The sequence below is a fragment of the Pocillopora verrucosa genome, chromosome 1, assembly GCF_036669915.1.
Source record: "Pocillopora verrucosa isolate sample1 chromosome 1, ASM3666991v2, whole genome shotgun sequence".
In the NCBI taxonomy this organism is placed as follows: Eukaryota; Metazoa; Cnidaria; class Anthozoa; order Scleractinia; family Pocilloporidae; genus Pocillopora; species Pocillopora verrucosa.
In genome coordinates, this window is record NC_089312.1 from 26,470,676 (window position 1) to 26,487,693 (window position 17,018).

The following is a 17,018-nucleotide window of genomic DNA, read 5'->3' on the forward strand; positions in this document are numbered from 1 at the left end:
AATGTCATCACTGCACGGCTCGTTGACAAGAAAAAAGTCATCATATGTAATCTTTGTTTACTTGGGTCTCAAGGACTGTTTATTTTATTGTTTGTTTCCCATAACGTTAACGGTGAATTTTATTAAGAGATCATGGTAACAGGAGTTCATTTCTCCCAGGAGAGTGTGCTTGACCTAGTTATGTATACAGTTAGGTAAAGTGGGGAGGGAGCTTCGCTACATGACGGTTTGATCACTGAGTCAGATAAAACTGCAAACTTGATGAATGAGAATTTACTATAGAAAGATTGGCTTAACAGCATTAATGACTACACGGTGTTAGCATCTTCATCAGAGAAGGCCAAAGACTCGCTCACGGTCTCTTTACCACGTTGAAGTTGCGATGAATAAGAAACAACCGTCCGGAAAACTTTAGGTTGTCTAAGATTGCAGACTGGCATCCTCCTTTCGTAATTTAATTGATCGATGTCAGTTCTACATAATTCATTACGGATATCTCCATTTGGTGATGGATGTAAAGCCTCGCAACTAGTCCACGCATTGACCGCGTGACTTGTACTTTCCCGTGCTTCCGAGTTCCAACTGTTAAGCTCATTTTCAACTGTTCTCTGATTCCTTTCATCTTGTTCGGTGCTCTCGCTGAATGTTCTCGAGTTGCCTTGACAGACATTGACCGTTAAACTCGCATCTTGTCCTGTTTCTCTTGAAATTATATTCCCTGGATAAGGTGGGGGAGGCTCTTCATTGTCCTCCTGGTGAAACATCTGCAAACTCGGGTGTTCAGAGAGGTTCTCTTCAGGTGTTTCTCGAGGTGCTTCAAGATAATGACGGGTGAGTCGAGGACTATGAAGCGACAGACTGAATGTACTTGATCCGGAGCTTCTTCGCGTCTCAGAAACACCAGGAGACATAGAGATCTGTCGGGAGGGCGGGTATAGGTGAGGGGAACGGATTACTAAAGGAAAAGGGGATGAAATGATTAAAATATCAAAAGACGTCAAGACAATATCAACTGGTTAGTAATCTCTTGTGGACGTCGATATGAAGAAAATCAATTCATGAAGTGAAAGTGATCCTCGCAGTGATGTGCACTACTTAGGCAGTAGTGAAAATAAGGCCTGAAAAAAATTCAGGCCTGTACGGGATTTGAACCCATGACCTCTGCGATACCGGTGCAGCGCTCTACCAACTGAGCCAACAAGCCAAGTGAGAGCTGGTCATGATGGTGGTTCTAAATAAACCCGTGAAGTGATGAAAAGACGGTTAAGAATATATGAAAGTCATATATTTGAACTGCGGATAAAGACGTGAATGACTTTCATATATTCTTAACCGCCAAAATCAATTCAATTACAAATTTTGTACAATTTATGACTCAATTCGAAAAAGAAAGCTGGGCATAAATCTATGTTCCAAAATTAAATATCTATATTAGACAAATCTTATTCATGCATAAGACAACAAGATCTTGGATAATTTCTATTCATTTTCTAAATGTCCCCTCTCCAAACATGGGAAAGCAACAAAACCTATGAAAACGCAAGTTGTAGGTGGGTCAAAGAAATCTTTTGTTAGGTATAGTAATCCTTCCTATGCTCATTTCTATTTGCTTTAAAAGGAATTTATATTGATTGTTAAGAGGAATTCGAAAGTGTATCGGTTTTTGACCTGGGATTATCTCTTGAGTGCTTGTGCCACACTATCAGCTATTATCAGATGCATGAGCAAAATCTTTGTAGTCTGATCTTAGAGCAATTTACATGCATTTACCTGACCTACTTGGAGTTTTCATGAGGCCCGTAGCTAGCATGAGGCAAGACGAGGCAACTGCCTTGTCTTGATGTTGGCCCAAGAGTGACTTTCTTAAGAAAAATGCCACGGAAAATGCTTAAAAGAGCATTTCTGAGCCTCTAGATTTCAAAATATTCTGGGGGCATGCCCCATGCATACCCCCTAGCGGCTGGCGCCTTCGGCGCTCGAAACTTGCCTCGTCTTGCTCTGAAGTCTGACTACGGCCCTTGCGCTTATAAGTCTGTAATCATTTTTTGTTTTAGTCTATATCGAGTGCGCTCTTCAAAGTTAGCGTATCATTTTTTGAGAGAACCAATCAGGGTCGAATTCCCTTTTGTCATTGGAGGAAGCATCCGCGCGGAGCTCAGAAGTTCATGGAATCTATACGGTCTATGATCCAGAATTATTCTCCAGAGTCACATATTTCGAGGAAAGATCATACTACCTGTGTCATAAGAGGGCGGTGCTGCCACATCCAATGGGTCACGTGATCGATCCTCAGACACACCTCCTGAATGTTCGGCTCTTCGACGGTTTCCTGAAATGCGTCTGCTGCTCGAGCGGAGATGGAGAACTGCTAGTGCACAGGCCACCAGGCAAATACAGCAGAGGCCCATTACGATAACACCCACCTCAACCGTCTCCTCTTTGCTTTTTGAAGAATCTTCCGGAAAAGTTAAAAAAAAGACGTCTTAAAGGATGTACTAAAGAGCGCAAGTCATAAACATGGGGAAACCTGCTTTCTGAGCCCCAACATTCTTTCGATGGTTTCCAAGCAAATCAAAGAAATATCGTTTGTTACTTTCTGGTTTTTATTGTCGTTGCTGTTGACATGAAAATGTGAAAAAAAGAAGTAAAACCTGTGTCACGGAAAATACGAAATTCTTCCCCATGTAAGAAGGAGCGATCATATAAAACAAGACCGTAACAGATTTTATTTCTGTCTCGGATAAAAATGAATTAAATTCGCATTTTATTCACACTGAATTGATAACCTCTTTAAAAAGAGAATCCTTCCTGGAAGCATAAGCCCTTAATTTCAAAATTTCAGAGTCTCAAGTTAAACTCAAGCAATACATGCGGGTCCTAAATTATTACATCCAGCAATCTTGCAGTGAAAGGGATTAGTCTGACAGTAATATTTCATTTTACCCCCCCACCCACCCCACCCACCCCACCCCCACTCCCCTTTCTTATAAGCATGTTAAAGGCAGTAGTATATTTAACATATCGACTACCTATTAATTTACTTCTTGAATATATTTTCTTGAATTCCTATCCTACTACTCACCGCTTAAATTGGTCGGGTTCATTACGGTCTCATTGAGTCCATTGCCATCCCTGTCCATGATGCAATGTTTCCTATGCAACCGTTCGAATGCATTCAGTTTGGGACCTGCTGAAATTAAGCTGGGAAAAAACGTTTTTCTGAGCAACGCGATCACCTGAGTTAAGTATCTTACCTCTGATGATTCAAAATGCTGCATTATGAACAAGAAATTTCTTAGATTTATCTGCCTCCAGTTTCGTTCATTGTTTAATACGCCTTGTAAAAGGCGTATTAAAAATAACATTAAATAGTGAAAATCACATTCGTAGCAACTGTCGGTGGGCGGTGTGGCCGACAAGTCCAGGAGGTTGATGCCCTCAGGCGTTTGTCATTCGGTAATACTTGGTTCATTTTCTCCCAGATCTACATTTAAATTGGGCACAACTTTAATACGAGTCAGTCAAAGTTCCATGAATTATAATGTTCGCTTTTAAAATTGTCAATTTAAACTGTGCGATTTACATATCTTAGAGGCGAAAGTGAAGAAAGAGGCAAAACAAAAAAATTACAATTTTGAGTCGACGGTTTTTTAATTACCAATGTAAATAGGAATATTGGAAGTGAGCATAATATTATATCATTCCGGGCAGATTTTAGCGGAAGCTTTTATCTGACACACCTGCAAAAATTAATTTTCCACAAGTCCAACTCACCCGAATTTATTTAAATTAATGTAAAACAAAACAAGACACAAAATGTTATAAAACGAACTTTACAAATTGACTTTGGGTAACTGAGAGTAACACGTACCCTGTGGGAAAAAAAATGAAAAAAGGAAAACAGTACCGGTCAAATTTATTTATTTATCTGTTTTATTTAGAAACGATGGACACTCGTCTAAATGCATTTGTCATGTTACCTTTGTCAAGTCTTCGTTTCGCCATGCGTGACTTGAGACCACGTAAACAGCGCTTTCGCGCGGCTTTCCATAATAATCACGCGATCTTTGTTTCAAGTTAATTTACTTCCAAAGAATATTTCAAACCTTTCTGTACGCAAGCCCTAATTGATGATACTGGCAGTGTTTTAATATCAATGTCAAAACTACTGAAGCAGGCGGTTTTAAATCTTATTCTTTAGCAATACTAATTCGAAGACAATTAAGTCGTCGTTGAAATTCACCTGCCATCGGCCGAATCATGAAATAGAAATGGTTGAGTTCCATTTATTTTTTACTCTTGGCTTTTTAGGAGCCACTTTTGATCATTTGTTTACACCGTCACGAATCATTAAGAAAAATTTTATTTTACAAGGTCCATTGGATATTTTTCTTAATTAAATCCATGGTCTGACAGTACTTCTTCTGACAACTCAAGACTAATATCAAGCTATAACAACTAAAGACACTTTACCAGGTGTTTCTCGAGCTCCGCTTTAAACTGAAATTTTTTTGGCAAGTGAAATTCTGTACCATGTGAGTCTAGCCAGTGTCAATATTTAATATCCCCAACCTAATTTTCATGACTTGAGCCACGTATTTCCTTTCAAGGAATTGTTTATCGTATCTGAACAACAGGTAGGCAGATTTTCTCCAGAGTATTAACTTACTGACAGTAAATAAACACCAACGTTTCAGAATTAAATCCTCCGCGCATAGAGAGAGTTCTCAGAAAACTTGCTATTGATTGATCGGCCGGTATATTTTGAATCGTTTTTTCGAGTGTGACACTCGTGCTTTTTTTCTATCTTGATAAAGTTAAAACATAAGAGAAAGCAAAGAAAATCCAGGAGGGATTATGGATGTTCCTTCCCACAATGTACTAACGCGGGCGAGATAAATATAAATGGAAATTTTAGTTTGACTTGAGAGGCACAAATTTTTTTCAACCAAGAAGTCACTTTTTAGGCGCTTATGAACATGAAACAGGCTTCATTTTTTATTATAAAACACGCTTTTGTAAAACCATCTTACCAACTTGCATACGTGAGAAATCATGATACAAAGGTAAAAGACTCCACAGGGCCCTTTTCCGTAAAAAATATTTCGTAAGTGAATATTCCTAGAAAGAAGGAATTTCATCACGAGAGATCACAAAATTGCCTACCTACGGACTCGGATGTAACTGAGTCTTCTTCCCACCGGTTCCTCAAAGGGATAAAATGTTGTTATGAACAGCAACCGACTATCGTTTGAACCAAGCGTGAAAAAATATAAACTGAGAATAAATATTCATGAGCAGATACGTCAGATGGATGTTCAATTTACATTAAAAAACTATCAGATTTTTCGTTATACATCATATCTCGTTTGAACAAATTACTTCATCAATCTCATTTTCACCAGTTTTGAAGCCCCAAAACCTGCAAATTTTAGCCGAAGTGAAAATGGGCAACACCGCTGATATACCATTCTCCAGATTCGCTGGAAGACTATATTGCAATTTTCAAATGTATTCGTTTTCCGGTTTTGGAGTTCATTGTAAACGTAGGATGCCGTATGAATTGTCGTCTATAGGCAAGACATTGAAACCATCTGGCATACTTTACTAAATCTTTCTTCAGTGATATATATGTAGCCAATCAGTACGATGTACACTTTTTTACTATTATTCGAAAGTTGAACGGCGGTAACACTGTTTAGTGACGCCGATTAATATTTTGCCAGGTATTGATTATTTCTGTCGGTAATTGTTAGAAAAAAGGAGATTAGATAAATGTTGTCACTTCATTCACCAAAACTTCCAGAGACTATTTTTTACATTTCTGTTGCTCAAAAACCCTCAAGATGGACTGAAGGTAATAATCACGCCAATATCACTCCTTTCAGAATCGGCAGAGCGCCAACTGGCGTTTCCCGCAAGCAAATGCGAGACACTTTAATCATGGTGTTATTTCCAGAGGGAGGGGAGGTCTAGGATTTTCTGCTTTAATCATCATTTTAGAGGGTCGGAGCCGCCGGACTTCATTAGGCTACTCACAACCAACGAATTTCTTCAATTGAAAATGCAGGATGATTAACAATTCCCCTCCTCCTTTTTCATTCTGTGCTACAACTGAGAGCCATTTATTATCTGAATGCCTGGAACTGTCTAAAATCATGAGCCACGACACCTCGATTACCACAAGGATCCATAAGTGCCAATACCGAGCGCAAAATTTTGTGTCTCGAATGGCAACACGTTCTAGCAGGGTCTGCTTGGTTCAGGACCTAAAACACACATTGTAAACTTCTAAGGATCGTTTAGCACATCCCAAAAATAGAATTCTCCACTGGGAGAAGAAATCTCCAGAATTGTAGGCGTAGGATGGCGTTAGTGACCTGAAGAAGTTTCGGAAACCGGGTACTCAGGATTATTTCATCAAGACAACGCGGCGAAGACGGGGCAGATAGAGAAGTAAAAGAAATTGACAACAAGACATGCAAGAATAAAACCAAAGCATTTAGCATCCTTTTTTTTCGGAAATATATTCTACTGAGCTGTACTAGTCAATTTAACGGCCAACTTAGACCTTAACTACAAAACAGACTCACGTTTTATTGTAATTGTTCATTACCACACACTGTTGGGCCACTCACCATAGTATCACGGATTATGAAATCAGCTGAATCATACCGGCGTTTTGACTGGTTCTTACTAGGGTTTCACTGGAAACGGGAAGAAAAGACAGACGCGCCTAGATGACGTCATCATAAGCAACAATTTGCTTCTTTATTAGATAGATGAATAAATAGATTCCGTGTTGCCGCGAATTTGCTCAAAAACATCATAGAAGGCGTCAAAAGTGTGGTAGGATCATCAGTGACACACTCTGCTATACCTTGTATGCCACTTATGTTGTGTGTATCATTTTTTGTCGTTACCACGGTTTGACGTCATCTGTGATCTATCATTCTACAGACGCATGACAACATAGAGTCTATGTTTTAACGATAGATAACGAATAGCGTACCCAATAAGATTGCGGTATTTGTGATAAAATGCAGTATACAATAAAACAAGTTGAGACGTGCTCATGCGTCACTGCCTTGAAAGGAGTACCGGAAGTTTAATCTCGATAAATAGAACATGGTACGTGACGGATTGATCAACAGGACTCGCTAAAAGCGCGTCAACATTGACTTCGATGGATAAAAAAAGGCACTCTGTTGTGCAATGTTTTTTAAGGTTTGGAAGAACCCCTTGCAAAAAGTCGGATTCTGAAGAACAAGTAAAAGTTGACTTAGCCAGATCATAGACGCGTAGATCTTCCTTTTACAGTCTCTAAAAATTGTGTGGCCCTTCGGTTCTTATAGAGATCGATCAAGCACATGCGGCTAACTAAGTGATTTTTGTTGTTATTCTATCGCTTTTTCACTTTCGATTTGAATTTTTACTTTTTTTAGATACACTACAGAAAATGAAAGGCTCAGAGATGTGATCTCTTCATTTGGCGTGTTTGGAAAAAAAGATGTTTTTTAATCGGATCGAATCGGTTTGAAAGCGTATTAGATTTAATCACCTTAGAAACCTGAAGAATCGATACTTCAGCGTGATATGTTAAGGGATTTTCCTGATTAATCGTTCATGGTAACTAATTGGGGGATGAGTTCTAGTCTTAATTCATGTTTAAAAACGGGAGAACAAAATTTTTGAGTTTCTCTCTAATCTGGCAACAGATTAAGCAATGTTTTCGTCTTTTAATTATCTGTTTCTTTGAGATTAACATTGATAAACAAGAATATACGTGTGTAACTGCTTTGCCCGTTTGTGCTTCATTTATACGCTTAGTGGGTTGTTCTTATTGAGACCGTTAGTACGGAAGTGGTCAGTCTTATCTTGTGGTGAGTTCGACCCTGGTTTTTATCGATTGTATAAAATTGCTCATACAAGAAATTCAAATGCCTACAATTCTGTCTCGTATATGAACCCACTAAGAGTCCTTATTACGCGCTAAATACCATAGTTTCTACCCAATTTCCACGATTTGCTGGTTGCTATAATACTGAATAAGTAAAAAATTAGCCTGCGATGTAATACCGATGTAATATCAGTAGCCTCTTTAACCTCTTTAACTTTTTTCCAGTGAACGACGTTCAGCAATAAAATCCGCATTCTTCAGTGTTTTAGAAAAAGAAGGAAGTCTCTTCACAGCGTACCGAAATTTTGCATGTAACTCTTGCGAGAAAAGAAAGAATTGATCGGTTTGTAATTGGTCTCTTGAGTAGAGTAGAGTTTCATGTAGGTGTGTCTTACCAGGTTCATTTTAAGGACTGAGTTGCGCGTTGACAAAACTTCTTGATTTTCAACCTCTGGGTCACATAAGGAATGAATGAATTACTTCTAGTATTGCTATAATTCAATTACAGCACAGGTTCAGAAAATGAGAGTATTGGCAGAAAAAGGATAAATATAACTTTTGAACGTTAAGATGAAATAATCGCGAAAAGCAAAACAATAAAAAACGTGATCTTTTCCTGTCCTAAAACCACAAGCTCCATCACGCCTATGTTGGTTCCGTATCTTGCACGACTCAGGAAGTTCTAATTTCTAGGAAAAAATAGTTTTCTAAAAACATGGACAGCTTTTTAAGCTCGTAACATTGCTATTTGATTTTCATCCTTCTTCTTTTCATTCTTCTCCGTCTTCAATGTCAATCCCTTAGCCATATCAGGACCTAACAGCTGTTTGATGACAAAAGTTTTCAGCCTCCCATCCCTAATTTGCGTCGATTTCCCCACCCACTCCCCCATGGTAGTCTGTTTATATTTCACACGCAGCTGACTTCTATCACGTTTAAGAGTAAATAGTAAGTGTACTTTAGGTTAAAAGTCTAAACGGTTCTTGGACCGAAATACGCATGTGATAAAGATATCACGATTTTACGTGATGCGATTTGTATACACCAATCGATTTGATTGACGTCTGCGTGTAGTATCGCTGATACGCTAAACTTCGCCCATTGTTTCCTTCAACGCGGGAAAGGAGTTAGTGAATCTATCGACGATAGTAAAGCGCACGAAGGAGTTTAATCGAGGATTTTAAACATTTTTCGTCGATACCAGAGTGCAAGAATTTGATTTTCGTCGAATTCTGCTTTGTTTTGGAAGAGTTTGGATCGGATACTACGCGTTCAAGGTCCAGCACTCTCGGAAGCTAAACGAGTATGTTTCACAACCACATGAAACGACGTAACCACATTGACAGAGAAATGTGATACGCTACACTTGATTACGCCCCAACAATAGCTGTGAAATTGTAAGCTGTTGGACGTCGCCTCTCATATAGGAGGCACGAACAGCCATTTCAAATCCAAGAGTATGGGAGATCTTCGATTGCACTTTTAAAGATTTGACGACTTTTACGTTGAAAATGGTGGTACACTTGGTCAACATATGCCCTTGTTGTTATTGTGTGGCTTTGTTTACGCTTGTTGTGTTTCCATTCGTCGGATTTTGCGAGGGTAAGTGATTTCTCGCTTCTCGTCTGCATGCACTGTCTGCCCTTAGTGGTTGATTTCTCCTGTTGTGATGTTTACGGTTATTTTTGTTTATTTAATTGCATTAAATTCTGAAAAGAGTCGTCTGAGTTTCGATAGCAAGTGATGCATGAAAAATCATCCTGTATAGATCGCATGAGCGATTTCTTATATGTCTTCTTGATTTTATGTTATGTTCTAATGCTGACAAAATACCGATTCCTTGTTTTGGTTCATAATGCGAACATTTTCATATTTTTTACTCGGCTGCATACTGCGCATTTGAAAAGGTCTGAATCACGACACAAGGTTAAATACACACCATCGTATTTGATATGCACCGATCGCCTTCAATTTTCGAAACGTACGCTTAACGCCTTATGAAATACAACTTATTTCTCGTTGAAATCAAAATTGTGCTGTGAACCTCACTAGCAAACTAGTACATTGTAAGTCTGTGAATGAACTATGTTATTTATGATGTTGATTTCCGACAGTTTTTGCATTGCAAATGTTTTGTTTCGGATATTGCCCTTTACGAATATTTTTTGAATAGTCAGACAGAATTGAACCCTTAAAAAAAAAAGAGAACAATCGCTTGTTTGTTAATTCATTAGCGTTTTTCTTGCTGATGATGTTCCTACAGAATAGTAAGGGCGTTATGGCAATGAGGAGATGAAGATACGTGATTATTGATAACAGTAAATAATTCGATTTGTTGGGCAATTTTCTGAATCTTGCTCAATTTGACAAATGTTTTGTTGATATTGTCGGCTTACCACTGTTCACGAGGTCAAAAGCCAAACAAGCAGGTTGCTAAAAAATGTGACTTGACTCTTAGAGAGGACGGAGGACGGAGTCTCGGGATTTCAACACGGGTTGATTTTTGTTCCGGTGACCTTTTAAAATTTATCATTTATCAACTTCCTTTTTTCGTGAAGATTGTGTTTTTCGTTTAATGATCAATTATCTCCTGGAGTAATTTAAAACCTTATTAACTACAAGAATATTGGCTGATGGAAAGATAATGGTTGTTTGTAATTGTAATTGATGTTAAAATAATCACTACATGTTTACATACAAATTTTGACAACACAATTACCAAGTATATCAAAATTTAAAATGAAATTAGCGAACAGTGCAAATCTTCACAGGTAAAAAATGACATTTAACTTTTGAATGGAAATGCATTGAGAAAATTAACATACTGATAATAGTCTTTACAATAGCTAGGAGAAATGACTCCATTTTGTTGGTTACAAATGTAGCATACTACAAATGATGTATTTGTCCATTGTGGTTAAGATTAGTTAACAATCATTAGGTTGAAGAATTTATCCTAGTTTTGATTTAAAGCAGAATGAAGTGCAGTGCTCCAAGCTCCACTCTCTTCCACTCAACTGGCCATTTTTCCATATAAAACCATTTAATTGCCTTTGCAAATAATTTCTTAACAATTAAGAAATTATTTGAAAAGGCTATTAAATTATTTTAGATTGAAAAATGGTTTATGTAAATACTCATGACTTTATGTTGGACATGCAATTTTTTATCTTACTTCTTGCTGATTTTAGACTTGAAACAACAAATACTAATGTAGTTGATGCTTGCCACATGAGCCCTGAAAACAAATCGTTAAACTGGTGACTAGAGCAAATTTAGTTGCCAAAATGTTTCTTTCCCTGCCAATTGGCAAAAGCATGTTCACTGAAAAGTAATTTGCATAAACTTGTTTACACATCAGGCCTATTTTTCAGTCACATAATGTTTATTGCGTAGAAAAGATCCAAGAATTATTTAGTGCTACACAGAATTATGCTGAAAATTGTGCTAGGCAGAGCTCTATTTTCTTTATTGTATTTTTTCTATATCCTTATTCTGCTTCTTGCTAAAATTCTCACTTTGAGAGTGCCCCCTCGTTTGGGAAGGTCACTGGTACCATACACTTCAGATCCAACATTGGGAAATGGCAAACCTATGGGTATTGGCAAGATGAGTTGCACTTCTGTAGCAAGAATGCTATCTATGATTTATTTATTATCATTCGTTTTAAATATTCAATGCAGATTATCTTCCATATCTGTTGGGTTATAATCCTTTTAATTAAAAACTATGAAACTGATGATGCAAGATGCTAACGGTAACTTGAGGGGAACAGGTCCACCAAATGTTCACATCGAAACAGGCCCATTTGGACAGGCAGACAATGCATATGAGTTTGCAGGAATTGGAACAAGCCAGTCACTATTACACAAAGTCATCATCTGGATGTGGAAAACATCACTAACACTTTTAGTTTGGATATATCAAATGGATCATGCTGGTTCTGTCATAACAGTATTTGAATAAGGATGGCGATGTTGGACTTACACCTCAAGTACTACTTCATTGTCTGCCACAAAGTTTGCAGATCGAACTATGAAACTCTTTTTCATCAGGTAACAATGGTAAATATTCAGTTAGTCTTCAAAATAAGTGGCAATACCTTGGAGTTTCTTTTCGCTATCAACACTGGAATGGCAACCTTGTGGATAGATGGTAAAGATGTTCAGATAAAATAGTTGGGCAAGGATTCGAAATTAAGCACAGACCAGGAGTATTCGTATTGGGGTAGTGGACAAGGTAAAGGAGGACAGTTTCCACGGACGAATATCATGTGTTAAAGATCTAATAATAGAGCATAACGAAAAATGAAGTTAGCTGACTGTGAGGAACAGATGCATATGAGCACAGTCTTGGTAGGTTCGTATAAAGGACTTCTAATATATTGAATTGTGTATGGCACACTGTATGCTAAGCTGAGTTATAGTCGTGCAGTCTGATTGGTTTTGCCTTTGAACTAATATTATTGAGGACACATGCTTTAATGATATCCCCATTTAGCAACATTTTGCTTTTTTGTCATCTGAAAACAAGTAGAATTTATGTTGCTATGTGTTGGGTCAGTACCAGATCACAGAAGACCGCGAAATGTGGTTAGAACATCAATGATAAGGTCACACTTTGGGTACCAATTTTTTGTTTCTTACCATGTTATCCATTACATCATCTGTGATCTATTGAAGAACAGACATGCGGCAACATGGGAGGCTATTTCTCAATAAGTATTCATGCATGTAAGTGCACACACTTTACTGCTGGAATCGTTTTATTCACTCTGGCGTGTAGACTGCGGATAGGTAAAATTATATACTTTTACAATGCCATTTGAAGGTCGATCCTACTTTTTTTGACAGATTTTGTACAGGAGCTATTCAATGTTATCTTTTAAATGATGCTTAAACATTTCCCAGAACACAAAAGGAACCAGACCAAAATAAGTCAACCATATTAATACATTGTCAAATACGAAAGATGATGAGGATAGCAAAGAAATTTGGTAATACTGTCTGATTTGACACCAAAATTTTAAAGCCTAAATTGTATGAAAGGTACTAATTGAAGCAGGGCTGGTTGAATGTTCAGAACAGCCTGGTCAATATATAGAGTCAAACTAAGTAGCTAAGGGGATTTGTGCTCGAAGACAGCATCGGATGTAATAGAGCTGTGGTGTACACAGACTTAAACCAAAGTACATGATTGTACTGTAGACGATCTCTGTGTGTTAGGGCAAGGAAGATTGTTTAGATACTCGTTTAAGTGATATTCAACAATCATTATTTGATTGTCTCAGCAACTCCAGTAAACTGCAATAAAATTGCAGCCCACCAGGTAGGTGTAGATATATTTTTATTATTATTTCACTTCATGGTTATTTATTTATCAAATAAATCGTTGTGAATTATGCTAGGATCATTACTTAAAGTTCTAAATTAATCTAAAACTTCTGCAACTAAACATTACCAGAAGTAAGTAGAAAAGTAATTATAAGCATTTGTTTCATTAATCCCTGGGTTATTATTGTGAAAACCCACACACAGGCTGCACAATTCAGTCAGATGCCTATCTACAACCTTAAAGCAGTTTGTTTGTTTCTGCATTTGATTTGGTTAACTAACTTGAAAGGTTTATTGTGTGGCTGCAATTAATGATACCATTCATGTGTGGAGAGTCTGTTCAGGTTATACTAAACACTAACCCTACGCATTCATTTTACCAATATTGTAATGTAGCTCTTTTTTGCTTTAGCTTAATCATTGGCGGAAGAAGTCTCTGATTGACTTTTAGGATGGTAATTTGTACTGGGATTGAAAGATGGATGTGGTGTTACCATGACTTCACAATCTGAGAACATTCTACATCTCCTGCGTTATCCAAGAGGTTATCCGTACAATGCAAATTGTGTGTGGGAAATAGGAGTTCCCAGTGGATTTGTGATAAGGCTGCAGTTAAGGTAGGTGAAATACAGTTATTTATTTTATGGCTAGGTAGACCTGAGGTAAAATCTGAGCATTCTGATATTAATTCGTACTTGGTCTGTATTTTGCCATATGGAATGTTCTTGAGCCATGTGTATTTTTGGTCTGGGTGCCATAAAATAAACTGCCTACAAACCGCTTACTTCCAATGATAGCCAATATTCAGTCATTTCTTCCTTAAATGATTACAAATCGGGATGGGGTGATGAGTAGAAAAGTGACATCAGTCCAGGAGCACTGCCGGATTTGGCAAAGTTTTCTTGCTGCAATAGTTTCAATTTTCTGGTGTGCGTGCGTGTGTGTGTACAGAGTGATAAGTGGAGACTTGAATGTGGGGGATGGGGAGACAAAGTTAATTGAGAAGCTGAAATGAGGATTTTAACCTGGTCGCACCTGATTTCAAAGCTACTGCTCTCATGACAACTACTAGCCACTTAATTGATCTTATTGATTGTATTTGACCATTAGGAAATTTTCTTTGGAAGTATCTTCCATGAAGTGGCCAAATTGCCCAGATTTTGTTATTGTTCTTGATGGTGGCACCAGTTGGTCTAGGGAAAAACTCAAAGCTCTTTGTGGAGGGGCAGAGGGCTGGGAAGGAAAATTGTTTCCTCTAAAAATGGTATGAGGGGGGAGTTTAAATCCAACAAAGATGGCTCAGCTCCCGGATTTATGGCAACATACACAGCAAATCCAGTTGATGAAGGTAAACAAATTCTGAAAAAATAATTCAATTTAGGAAAAAAAATAATCACAAAACACTCAAAACAAAATGTATTCACAGCAATCAACACAACCACTGAATTTGGTGTCATATGTGGATTTATTCAATGACTTTGTGCCATTTGTATGTTTGATTATACAAAATTATATAAGAGTTTTATGTATCTGGCTCCCCCTTCCAGGCTATTGCATGCGGAATGATGTTATGTAAGATTTCTATTAATAAAACCTTTTCCCCAACAAAAGTAATCACAGCAGTGATGTAAAATGTAAATAGGCCCTAAGATAACAGGGAGGTTAGAAGTCGACTTTGATATGTTAAAACTATTTTGTACATAAAAGGAGTAAAGCTTATCCTGTTCAACAAGGATGATACCAATAACTTCAATACATGAAGATGGACTGTTCATTTGACCATTTTCTGCTATTTTAATGATGCAATGTTGATATGGTTCTCTTCAACCTAGCTTTGGAGTGCTTTTTAGTTTTAAAAGAGGAAGATGAGGAAATGATTGACTTCAGTCGTCACTACAATGGAATTGTGCTAGGGCTGGCATGTGCCGCAATCTTTGCAATCCTGTCAATCCTTACATTTAGCCACACGAGGAGGAGATTACGGGAGCGTACGCCCCACATGGCAGCTTGATCACAGAGTGGCCGCAGACAGAGTCTATTATTCTGACAATGACATCTTTCCACAAAATGCTCCAACAACTTATGATGATGGTAAGCAATTTATCATTGTTTCTCTCTGAGGCAAAAATTTGTGAAATAAAGAGAATTTACAAAACGTGTAGATGAAGGCAGTCTACGAAATACATGAGCAAGTATAGCATTTTTGCATCTCTTAACAATAAAATAGTTGGCAAGTTTAAATCGCCAAATTCCAGTTTTATTCCAATTCGTCATAGGTACCGTCATTGACCCAGAGTTGAGTTTCTGTAATCAGAGGATTGACTTCAGATGAAGGGAATTGGTTAAATTACTATATTCGAGTCTTCCATCCCTCTGCTCCACCCATGGCGACTTGGAAGTTTCTGTCTCATTCTTTCTCTCTTAGAGAGTGAGCTGCGAATAAAGCAATTCTTCAGATGAAGCCAGTCATTCGTGCTACATATGGTTCTTGTTTCACAAGCATTTCGGCTGATGGAAAACAGGGCTAGGTAAGGCCCCCAGGGAAAAAGCCTAATCACATGAAGGAGGTCCATAATTCTAGTTTATTCTCTCTAGTGATGCGCTACCCAGAGCTGTAACCCCACCAACACCATGTCAAAGGATCATTAGCCAATACTCCCGGCAGCGACCCCAAGGAGGGGGTCCCCTGTCTCAACCACTACAAACAACCACGCCGCTCTTTCGAACAGACATAGATCACCAATGGTAAATTCCGAAAGTTGGAACACCTGTGGGAATGCCACTTTTTAACGCCACCGGCAGAGACCTTCGAGTTCACTACAAAGTACCCTGAGTTTTTCTATGCAGCGTGTTTTTTGTGATTTTTTTTTTTTCCCCCCCCCCTGGCCCGATCTGAATTGACTCCGCGAGCAGTCCCGTCAAAAAAAGCAGATCATCTGTCTTCCGATGAACACGATGATGATGACGACACGATGATGAGCTGCCACCATACCCGGGTATTACGGGGCAACCTACGATGGGGTAGATTACCTGACTGCTCTTAGTATGGACGGTTGACTCTGTTTTGGATCAAGTTAGAGAGACGATTGGAACAAAGAAGGTTCACGCTACGAAATGGATCAAACCCTTCCTTAAGTGGACAATAATTCAGATGCTGATCTCACACCAGTGTAACAGTGACTGCTCAAAGGAGTTCGCTTCTCTGCCCTATATCTGGTGCGTCCGAACAATTTAGGACCACTACAGGAAAGAACTGAACCGAGCAGAACTCCAAACACATCAATATCAAGTGGTTGATGGAACGGTTATGCTAATGCCATGGGTATCTTCTAAAATTCCCCGCGGGAACAGATATGGAGGTATCTTAAAGATCTATTGAGTCAGATGTATGAGGTTTTAAAGTACCGTGCGATACCTGATTTCAGGAGCTATGTGAGGGAAGATGTATTTTACTAAGAGGCCTCAATTAACGACCAAACTAACAGTCCCCCCCCCCCGTTTTTTAGAGACTTTTCTTCGAGAGCTGAAAGAACGAATCTTAAAAAATCATTCAGTGTCGTCGTTTCTGAGGCACTATATTTTATGACCTTGCCGGTTCAGATGGTCATAGAATTTCCTGGTTGACTCCGTCTTGACATTAAGTTAAAGGAGAGGAACTCCCCTAAATTGTCCACAAAGAGATACGCTGATTGTAAGGGGATCTGTTTCAGACATGCTGTATTTAACCCTTTAATCCCTAAGAGTGACTAGCATCTAATTTCTCCTTACAATATCACCCCTGAATC

General features: G+C 38.3%; 1 protein-coding gene and 1 pseudogene across 1 annotated transcript; one reads left to right on the forward strand and one right to left on the reverse strand.

Annotated features, from left to right (window-relative positions):
* Nucleotides 1-68: 68 nt before the first annotated feature.
* On the reverse strand, nt 69-5,244 carry LOC131771626 (uncharacterized). The gene is made up of 4 exons (XM_059087466.2): nt 5,167-5,244; nt 3,083-3,201; nt 2,237-2,455; nt 69-955 (listed from the first exon to the last, which is right to left on the reverse strand). Exons 2-4 carry the CDS (start codon nt 3,138-3,140, stop codon nt 309-311), a joined length of 924 nt encoding a protein of 307 aa, XP_058943449.2. The 5' UTR covers nt 3,141-3,201; nt 5,167-5,244; the 3' UTR covers nt 69-308.
* Nucleotides 5,245-8,810: 3,566 nt separating this feature from the next.
* LOC131771642 (uncharacterized) lies at nt 8,811-16,697 on the forward strand (annotated as a pseudogene).
* The last annotated feature ends 321 nt before the right edge of the window (nt 16,698-17,018 follow it).